General features: G+C 44.2%; 1 protein-coding gene across 3 annotated transcripts; it reads right to left on the reverse strand.

The window, feature by feature from the left end:
• Nucleotides 1-1,653: 1,653 nt before the first annotated feature.
• On the reverse strand, nucleotides 1,654-10,990 carry LOC118079017 (uncharacterized). 3 transcript variants are annotated; one of them, XM_088664165.1, is made up of 4 exons: nucleotides 10,810-10,990; nucleotides 9,236-9,318; nucleotides 8,056-8,182; nucleotides 1,654-6,449 (listed from the first exon to the last, which is right to left on the reverse strand). In XM_088664165.1, the coding sequence occupies exons 2-4, from the start codon at nucleotides 9,248-9,250 to the stop codon at nucleotides 5,374-5,376; spliced, it is 1,218 nt and encodes a 405-aa protein (XP_088520291.1). In that variant the 5' UTR covers nucleotides 9,251-9,318; nucleotides 10,810-10,990; the 3' UTR covers nucleotides 1,654-5,373. The 3 variants fall into 3 exon arrangements, with proteins under 3 accessions (XP_088520291.1, XP_088520289.1, XP_088520290.1); XM_088664163.1 differs by having other exon boundaries at nucleotides 10,555-10,973; XM_088664164.1 differs by having other exon boundaries at nucleotides 10,745-10,952.
• Nucleotides 10,991-11,304: the final 314 nt, after the last annotated feature.

An 11,304-nucleotide genomic window follows, 5' to 3' on the forward strand; every position in this document is an offset into this window, starting at 1 on the left:
ATACAAATGATTAAAAGAAAAATATACAACAATACATTGTCGTGTGGTTATTCTTTTCCCCTTCCCGGCCCTCCCATCTTCCCCCCCTCCCTACCCCTCCTCCATCCTGTGCTGGGCTCCTCCCTAAGTTCCATATAAAATATTACACACTACCAATCATGTTACACAAAACTATCAATGACATATAAATGTAAGACATTTGCAATTATACTTATACATATGATAGAGCCTTTATGTATCTGAGATCAGATTTGGGTTTTCCAGTTTATCTTTTATATAATTAATGAATGGTTTCCAGATTTTTATAATTGTTTCTGAATCTGTTCCTTTGAGTTCTTCATATCTTATCGCTAATCTATAATATTGTAATACCTCAGTAATTCCCAGCAGAGAGGAGAGGTCCATCTCACCTTTACTGGCCGAGGGAGCCGGTGTACAGCTTCCAGGTCATGTGGCCAGCATGACTAAACCGCTTCTGGTGAACCAGAGCAGCACATGGAAACGCCGTTTACCTTCCCGCCGGAGCGGTACCTATTTATCTACTTGCACTTTGCCGTGCTTTCGAACTGCTACGTGCTTTCGAACTGCTACGTTGGCAGGAGCAGGGACCGAGCAACGGGAGGGAGCTCACCCCGTCGCAGGGATTCGGACCTTCTGATCGGCAATCCCTAGGCTCTGTGGTTTAGACCACAGCGCCACCCATGTCCCTGGAGAGTAACTTAAGGCAACCCTAAAGGGCAGTCCAGTGTTGTCATTACGGGTGCCTCTTTTAAATAGGGGCTGGTGTTTGAACTTGGCCTTTGCTATGTTACGGAATTGGCAGGGGGGGCACTTGTGTGAGAGGAGGTTTCTTTGGTCGTCTCCCCCTTCATTGGTTGCCCCTTCTGCTTTCCCATGGCAAGTCCAGCCGAATTAGACTATGGCGTGTGGTACATATCTCCACCTTCAGTCGGAGGGAACCACGCAGCTTTCCGGGTCATGTGGCCAACTTTTCATGAAATGATATTGCAATACGAATGTCTTCCATAAACATAGTTTTAAAAGTGAGTCCGTAAGCGACTGTGGAGGCCAATTCTGGATCCACGCATCCTTCCACAGTGGGGACATAGGTTTTCGGGCGGGAGTTGATCACGGTGAGGGTTTACCAAGCGTGCCTTCCTCTTAGTACGTTTCTCCCTTGCGTCCTGAGTTTGAGTGTCTACAAAGACCATGACACCTTTGGCAAAGGCTGTTCCTCAATTGAAGCACTATAATAATGTTATTCAATGTTCTCAAAGCTACCAACATGAGTCTGACCAAACTGCGGGAAGTAGTGGAAGACAGGAGTGCCTGGTGTCCTCTGGTCCATGGGGTCACGAAGAGTCGGACACGACTAAATGACTAAACAACAACAACAACAACATTGTTAAATTAGATCATCATCATCATTCATATCCCCCTTACATGCTAAAATGTACGCTCTGCCAGGCCCCCTCTCCCTCAGCTGTCATCTTGGAGCACCCATTCTAGAGTATGGCCTCCATAGGAGACAGGAAGATGGGTCATATGGCATATGAAAGGCATGACCAATAAAACAAGCTGAACAACAACAAAATCCCACGTATAACAAAAAGTCAGAAGATAAGGATAATGTACTACAAATTGATTGACTGATTCTATTTTTATGCCGCTTTTTATTCAAATAAATCCCAAAGCGATTTACAAAGGAAAGATAAAAATAACATAAGGAAACACCACAACATAAATCATATAGAATACTTAACAAATCATCAGTAAAACAATCACAAATACTAAATAAAACAATTACCATATATGTAACACTATTAACAAAACAACTAAAAAATAAGCTAAACATCAGTTATACCAAGAATCATATTATAGGATTCACATAGTACGACAGCATCCATATCTATAAAACAGTATTAACAACCTTAGCAGAATAGCAACGAAGTGTTGAATTTGTACATGTGCTCTCCCCTCCATGGTGAGTCATAAACTTTCACTCTATTTAATGCATCAAAATACACCTGTACATGATGTTCCTGGCAGTAACTCCCTTGCGATGGAGGCAGTCAGCACAAAGACTGTCTCCCCTCACATCCTTTCTGCCACTATGACACTTCCATTTTCATAACAGAAAAATGGAATACCAGAATAAGACTAGGCTGCAATTTGGAGGTTAAGTGATACTTGGACATGTGTTCAACTTTGATTAAAAATATCCTTACTGGTAGTTAACATATCTACATGATCAGTGTGGGAACGATAAAATACCGTATATTCCGGCATATAAGGTGACTGGGTGTATAAGATGACACCCCCCCCCAATTTTCTATTTAAAATATAGTTATGCGAGTGGGCAGCTCGGTTCACAGGGGACCCGGCGTATAAGACGACACCCCCCCCCAATTTTGAGAAGATTTTTGGGGCTTAAAAAGTAGCCTTATACGCAGGAATATACAGTACTTGTAAAATCAGATTAGACCCTTAAAACCGATTTCTCATATGATTTAGCATTTCCTCATGACATATACAGCAGAACCCTCATTTTCAAGGAAACCCTCATCACAAGCCTGGAGCTATACATGATGATCTGATAAAAGTGATAGTCTATCTTATGCTTTTGTTTTTCACCTTTTTATCTGTTGCTCTCATTATTCTTTTTTATACCATTAAAAATGAAATAATAATAAAAACATTACAAATACATTGTTGGGAAAGTGGAATACAATTAAAAAAAAGTAAAACTATTTTTGCTTCCTTCCACCCACAGGAAAGTATGAACTCCCTTTTTCCATTGGTTATTGCTGGATGAACGTTTACACACACACACAAAAGACCCACCCACCCACCCACCAATCTTCTGCAGATAAATACTCGTGCACAAACCAACTGTATTAAAAATAAAAATCAAATTTCAAATTGCAGGTATAAGAAGTGGGAAAGGAAAAGCGGAAGGGAAGTAAGCAGTGGCCTTTTTTTTGCGACTAACTCCATATTTATGCCTGGTGTAGAGGCAACACAACCTATTTTACAAACTGCTCTTCTGTGCAAATCTGATATGTCTAAAGGATTTATTTCAAAGTTTTCTATTTTTGAAGCTGTGTGCTGTGTGAGGTTGGACTTTCTTCCTTTACCAGATATATCGAGTGGACGTCAGGTTTTCAGAATGTTTGGTGGGAGAGGGAAATGACAACAACGAGGTTTAGAGGGAATGACAACAACAGCACAAATATATCCCATCAAGCACCAACCCCTAGTCTGGACATTGTGGAAGCATAAAAATGGAAAGCCATTGGGCAGAGTGTTAGGGGCATCAAGGAGTTAACACTCTGTGCTGCAGTGGAAATGCCGACTCAGCAGCATGTTGAGGAGTAAGCACCAAAAGATGTGGGGAGTTGCTTAATTGCTCTATAGCCGGCTAGTGTAAAAGGGGATTTGACTTCCCCTCTCTGGCTTCTCCCCTATACGTAATCCCACTTGTGCATGTTGATTCCTGGATGTAAAGAGACTGCTTTATGATGATATCAAGACTGCAAGTGGAATAAAGCCTTACTGGAAATAAAGGTTGAGTCCTGAGAACTTCGTGTGGGGCTTCTGTACATTGCAACACAGACGTGCTGGGAGGAATTTCCAGATGGCCTGGGAAGCAGCATTCTCTGTACTACCATTGGTTTTTGCAGATATCTGTTATGCAGTTACCTTGGCTTTGGCAAGAAGAAATCAGATAAATGGAAACCTACATTGCTTGAAAAGGGACCCAGGTGGCGCTGTGGGCTAAACCACTGGGCCTAGGGCTTGCTGATCAGAAGGTCGGCGGTTCGAATCCGTGTGACGGGATGAGCTCCCGTTGCTTGGTCCCAGCTCCTGCCAACCTAGCAGTTCGAAAGCACATCAAAATGCAAGTAGATAAATAGGAACCGCTATAGCGGGAAGGTAAACGGTGTTTCCATGTGCTGCTCTGGTTTGCCAGAAGCGGCTTTGTCATGCTGGCCACATGACCTGGAAGCTATACGCCGGCTCCCTCGGCCAATAATGTGAGATGAGCGCGCAACCCCAGAGTCGGTCACGACTGGACCTAATGGTCAGGGGTCCCTTTACCTTTACCTTGCTTGAAAAGCTGAAAGGCTTGGGGACCCCACAGCAGACCCTGATAGCGGCAGGCTTTGAGAAAGCTAGGACTATAATTCGCCAGTGTATCTGGGACGTAGAATTACAATGCCACATGAGCGAAATGATCAAACATTCAGCAATAAGGGACTATGGGAGAGGTTTCTCTCCAGCTAACTACCTGTCAGGACTTCAGATACCCAAATACAGACGGTCTTTTACCCTCGTTAGATTTAATGTTCTCCCTTCTGCCTTATTGCAGGGCAGATTTGAGGGTAAACCATATACAGCACGGGTTTGCCCTTGTGGCTCGATGGAAGTAGAAACTGCTTCACATGTATTGCCGTTTTTATGATATACGTTTGACTTTTATTACACCTGTTTTGCAAAAGTCCATCAACACCACCATACACCATAGTTTAAAGCTTCTGGTAGAGGACGAGAATCCCGAGACTACATTAAATGTAGCCCAAATTCTGTGTGTCTGCAATCAATCATAGGAAGCAAGTGGTATCCCATAATGATCAAACCCCTAAATGTTAACTACAGGGGGGTAAGCTAATAATTAATTTTAATTTTTATATTTTAATCCTTGCTACATTCGTACTGTCCTTTGTATTTTTGATATGTTTTATGATCTGTGATATTGTGCGTGTTGATGCTGGTCTGCGACCGTATTAATAAATTCATTCATTCGTTGCAACACAGGGTTGGAGGTGAAGAAACATACAGACTGAACCAGGAAACGGCCTTGAAAATTAATCCACTTGCTGTGGTTTATTTCTTGACTAGGTCCTACATAGCTAAGTGTCAGACTTGTGCTCCGATCCAGACAGTAGGAGCGACAGTCTGATCATGCCCCTTTCAACTTTCTTAAACCGGCGCCTTGTTATGACTTGACCAACCCATGACCTGTAAGGCCTGAGCTCACCATCTGCTGACAATACTTCCACACACGGGAGGGAGGGGATTCAAACCTCTCAGGGTCTTTCTCTTCCACTTCTGAGCCTTCCTGCAACTCTTTCCCGCACCGCCCACTAACTGGACTCTCCCTCTTGGCTTGCCCCTGTCAATACCTGCCTCCCTGCCCACTGCTCAGACTCCTGCCCCTTACGGACACTGGCTGAACAGGAAGGTTCAGAGCAAAAACCCTTCTCTCCCCAACAATGGGACCCCAAAGTGCTTAGACCAAGCAAATGTCTATTGTAAAAAAAAACCGGGGTAAAGCAAATATAAAATTAACCAAAGATACAGTAGTGAATTCTAACACCGAGCACTGTATTTGCTCGGGTCTCTGTAGGAGCTCTTGATAGGACTAATCATGATCTTTTCACACTCCAAGCCTAAGATGTGAGCAAGATAGCTACTGCGACTAAAGCTCTTTCCACACTCCAAACATTCATACGAACATGTGTCTCCTGTATGAGTTCTTTTATGTCTGGTGAGGTGACTACTCCGAACGAAGCTTTTCCCACACTCCAAACATTCATAAGGCTTCTCCCCTGTGTGACTTCTCTGATGCAAAGTAAGGTTGCAGCTGCGGCTGAAATTCTTCCCACACTCCAAACACTTGTGAGGCTTTCCCCCTGTGTGAGTTCTCTTATGTCTAGTAAGGGAGCCACTGTCACTGAAGCTCTTCCCACACTCCCAGCATCCGTAAGGTTTCTCCCCTGTGTGGGTTCTCTTATGTCTTGCGAGGTGCCTACTCTGATAGAAGCTCTTTCCACATTCCAAGCATACGTAGGTTTCCACTCCTGTATGGCTTCTTTGATGCAACGTAAGAGAGCCTAGGCGACCAAAGTTCTTTCCACACTCCAAACATTTATAGGGTTTCTCCCCGGTATGAGTTCTTTGATGCTGAGTAAGGGAGTAACCTTGCCTGAAGCTCTTTCCACACTCCAAACATTTGTAAGTTTCCCCCCCTGTGTGAGTTCTTTTATGTCTAGTGAGGCTGCTACGGTCACCAAAACCCTTTCCACACTCCAAACAGTTATAAGGTTTCTCGCCTGTATGAGTTCTTTGATGGCGCTCAAGGGGGCCACTCCAACTGGAGCTGTTCTCACACTCCCAGCATTCATGTGGTTTTTCACCTGAGTAGAGTCTCTGAGGTGAAGTAAGGCTTGAGCGAGAAGCAAACATCTTTCCACACATTTTACATTCATACTTCTCCTCCTCCCTGGTGATTTGATTTCTGTTAACCTGAGAGGCGGCGGATTCACTCCCCGCCTTCTGCATTTGTGTGTTGGTTCCATCTTGAACCCCCAGCTTCCTTTGCTCCTCAGCTGCTTCAGGCGCCACTTCTGATGGGTCCCCCTCAGCCAGGATCCCCCAAACGTCTCCTGGTGGATTAAAAGGGGAAACTGGTAAAATGCTGTTTCTGTATAATTGCACATCAGCCCATACAGGACTTTAACGTGGACTTGAATCTGCTTATGTCTGTTATTTCTTTATTTTGCACCATCCACAAAACATTCTTTTCATCAAAGTGGCAGCTTCAATGGGGAACCTTTGGCCCTCCATGTTACTGAACTACAAGTACCACCGCACCGTCTGAGGGAGGGCAAGAGGCCCTCACACCTGTCTTATGGGTGCAAGGAGAAGCTTGGGAATGTGCCTGCTCAGGTGACAGAATAAGATTTGCAGGAGGTGGTTGGGCCAGAGGTCCCTTACTCCTCTCGCCCCTCTTTCTTTTCCCTTCCACAAGCAAAATCCAGAAATAATTGTGTTGCAGAATAAGGGGAAAGCATTTATGGGAGAAGGGTTTTAGAACTGTAGGGTGGTTGTTCCTTGTCATTTCCCCAACAGGTTTGAGGACCTCTCCGTTCTCCCACACACCCCTCTGGTGTACCTCGGTTCCCAAATCAGCTGGCTCTTCCATTTCTCTCCCTGTGTGTCGCTGAGGACAGAGAGCAGATTCAGACGCCAGCTAGGAAAGCCTGATGCTGGACTACAATCCCCAGCACCCTGGAGAGAGCTGGTGGTAGGAGCTGTTCAATAGTGGTACAGACTCCCTTGTAAGCTGGGTGGCCGCCTGTCAAGGATCCTTGTGCTCCGGCTCCTGCATTGCAGGGGGTTGGACTAGATGACCCTGGGGCCCCTTCAGGCTCTATGATTCAAGCCACAAAATGTCCTCCTCATCCAAGGGATAGCCCTCCCTAGATATAGCCGAGAACTTGGAATTTCAAACATTTAAAAGTTAACGTATGGTGGTGGGGTAATAGAGGCCAACATATACTATATGCTGCCAAGTTTCCTGCTTGGCAGGGGGTTGGACTGGATGGCCCTTGTGGTCTCTTCCAACTCTATGATTCTATGATATACTAATGCACAGGCCACAAGAGAACTCAGCTTTTTCTATCATATAGTAAGTTGCTTTGAGTTTACTTTTCATAAAAAAGCAACTACCGGTAAATGCAGAGACACCTCGGGTTACAAACACTTCAGGTTACAAACTCCGCTAACCTGGAAGTACCACCTCGGATTACAAACTTTGCCTCAGGATGAGAAAGGAAATCGCACAATCCAGGACTCTCCCAAAAGCAATAAATCACAACCAGCACACAGGAGACCCCTTCAGCCTTTTGTTTCCATGCCATGCAGTTGTCAACACAATTTTATCAAAATGGCATGTTCACCCTCCACCCAATCTGAGCAAGAGACCTCCCTCGACAGAAAAAAAGAGAGAAGAAAGGAATTAAGTAAAGTAACTCATAGCCAATAAGCCCAGGACAACTATATCAGAGGCAAGTCTGTGAATTTCCTATGGGCATTTGGCTGGCCATTGTGAGAATTGAATCGTGGATTAAGTAAGACTTTGCTCTGAACCAAATGTTCTTTTCTACAGGAGAAATTAACAACACTCCTTCTAGTGTGCTAGTTGATAGTACTACCAAACAGGAATCCACACCTTCCATAGCTACTGATTAAGGAAAAAAGGATCCTTACCCAGAGAGGCCACCATCTCACGGATCTCTAGCATGACCTCATTATACAGAGCTCTCTGTCCTGGATCCAGCAGGGCCCATTCCTCGTCAGTGAAATTCACGGCAACCTCCTTGAAGCTCAGCGACCCCTGGAAGAAGAAAACAATTCCCCTCCTTGTAGACACTCCAAGGGAAGGCGTGGAAAGCATCTCCCCTCCACTCACACTCCAACAGGGCATGGGACAAGTGGGGATTTTAGCTTCGGTGCTCAGAAATCACCACTGCAGGTAGCTCAGCAAAGATATTGACCCAGTTAACTACAGTTTGTGGAAGCTGTGAAATGTGCCCATTCCGTGTTAGGGACAAGATTCAAAGCAAAGCTGCCAATATTGTTGTGCAGATTTACAGATTATGGTGCATCTGCCCTTGCGATACTGTATGGTTCTGGTTGCCTGACCTCAAAAACAGAATTGTTGACCCAGAAAACGCTGGAAAAAAGAGCAACTGAAGAAATGAAATGAAAAGATCTTCTAATTTAGATGTACACAGTTATGCCTAGTGCAAAGAAGAGGGAGAGATATTATCAATCCTCTATGAAAATATTGTAATCCAGGGCCATCCAATGAAACTAAATGTGGACAAATTAAGGACAAATGAAATGATGTTGTTATTTATTTATTTCTATTATTGTTAACCACCCATCTGACTGTGTTGTCCCAGGCACTGTGGGGACCTCCCGAAAAAACATTAAAATACAATAAAACATTATATATATACACAGTACACACACACACACACACACACACACACACACACACACACACACACTACCCATCTGGCTGGGTTTCCCCAGCCACCCTGGGCGGCTCCCAACAGAATATTAAAAAGACAATAAAACAGCAAACATAAAAAAACTTCCCTAAACAGGGCTGCCTTCAGATGTCTTCTAAATGTCAGACAGTTGTTTATCTGATGGGAGGGTGTTCCACAGGGTGGGCACCACCACCGAGAAGACCATTTAACAACATTGAACATACAATAGATTTCCCTGCTGGCAATAAGAAATACAGAAAAATGAAGCTGCCAACCCACTTTCTCAGAGGCAGCAGCCTCAGAAGCACAGGTGTAAGAGGCCCCTGCAAAGAGTCCCTCTGTAATAAGGAAGGAGGCACTCCAGCTATCCCCAATGATCTTTCCCCTACCTTAGCAGGGTACATGGTGGTCGCTTCCTCTCCAGGGTAAGGTAGGGAGGATCCACAGTGTAGCTCAGATGTGTTTGTACTGCCTGTGAAAGGGAAGCGGTGGCCAAAGAACTCATGAAAACATTGAAACTAAAATTCCTAATTTGCCCAAATTAGCAAACAGGATCTGAAAGGCATAGGCAAACTCCGGCTCTCCAGATGTTTGGGACTACAATTCCCATCATCCCTGACCACTGGTCCTGTTAGCTAGGGATGATGGGAATTGTAATCCCAAACATCTGGAGGGCCGGAGTTTGCCTATGCCTGGCGTAACATGTGTTTGAAGAGATTTATATTAAATATGTCAAGACCAGGAAATGCATTACAAATGTCCGACTGCAATATTACGAAAGAGAAACCAATGGCACATTACACACTGAGAAAACATGGAGAAATAAACAACAGCATATGCAAACAATGGTTCTGGAAATTCAAAATATGAATATACAATTTACGTCTACTCAGTAAAGGAATAGGCAAGGTCATGATTATCTACACTTAATTCTGGCCTGTCCTAATGCCACCAGTCACGGCCATTTAACTGACATGAAAAACACAGCTACCAGTCCAGAGTGAAACTGCTGGCCTTAGATAAGTGGTACTAGAGACCAATCTGGTATCCTGGATATAGGATCCAGAAAATTTCAAACATAAAAACAGACCAGAAGAAAAATATTGTAAGTTACAAGGGGAACATCTGCATTAAGGTTTCCATTCTTAGGCTGTACCTTGACCCTATGAAGGTCACCCACCCACCAAAGTTGGTCTACAGTTGAGTGTGGGGAGAAAAGAAGATCTGGATCTGCCTTGCTGGGTGATAAAAGATTTTCTACACCTGTTCAAAGTGAAAGAGCACACAGCAATGCATGATTTTTAGGGGAAATTATATACAGAAATGCATTATATTAGGGCAAATATAAGAGGAAGATTGGAACTAAAATGGCAACTAAATTTCCAACTGGTCCTTTTGTTTCATAATATGTCAAAATGTGGGCAACTAAATGTAACTTAAATATAACACTGGGGAAAATGAGACACAGAGATAAAACTGAAATTGAAAGGTTTGTCCATGCCTATTGGGATTTTTTAAAAACAAACAAACAAACACCACCATTCCCATACTTTCTGCCAGTATATTTCACAGCAGCCAAAAAAGAGGCTGAGAGGGAGGAAAGAAGCAAAGAACAGTGAGAGCAAATGTATTTATTACTTAGCTATTTTTGTTTTTAGAAATGATGGCTTTAGGCATATTGGTTTCCACATGGGCCTGTGAATTTTACCTGCGTTCTCTCTTTTAATTTCACCTGCGTTCCACTCGTTAGATATATTTTTTTTAAAGGCGGTTTAGAAATATTGAAAATATAAAACAACTACAGCTGCAGCTGTCCAGGATACATTGTTAAGGACCAGCAATTCATTTTGAAATGAAATCTTTTCAGTGCAGAGAACTTTTGTTCTCTACCGAGCCACCTTTTTTCTCCCTGATTGAGCTCCTCTTCTGCCCTATAGGAGTCCCAGCTCTTTCCTCCTCCTACCTCGGTCTTTCCTCCTCCGTCTTACTCTCCCCGCATTAGACCTGGAGGCGGCAGGAGGAGAGGCGGCCTTTCCTGCGGAAAGGAGGAGAGAAGATCCTTCGCGAGAAGCCCAGAGCCCCCTCCAGGGAAAGCAGCCGCATCCCTCCGCCAATCCAGCGCCTAACACAGGAAGTAATACCAGAGACAGGAAGCGGAAGCTCCTCCTCTGGCGACGGCTATCCTTCCTCTCTAGGAATCTCAGCTCTGTGGCTCAGCTTAACCCTTGCGGAGCCGAGCGGCGGGAACCTCCCCTCCCCTTTTCTTTTTCTTTTTTTCCACTCTGGGAGCCTTTTTGGCTGAGGTGCAAGGTTGCAAAGGCTCGAAGTAAATAAAGAATATGTCATTTAGGTGGTTTACAACTATATAATTGGGACCCAGGTGGCGCTGTGGTTAAACCACTGAGCCTAGGGCTTGCTGATCAGAAGGTCGGCGGTTTTCATTTATTTTCATTTTCGT

This window comes from Zootoca vivipara, chromosome 2 (assembly GCF_965207765.1).
Source record: "Zootoca vivipara chromosome 2, rZooViv2.hap1.1, whole genome shotgun sequence".
NCBI lineage: Eukaryota > Metazoa > Chordata > Lepidosauria > Squamata > Lacertidae > Zootoca > Zootoca vivipara.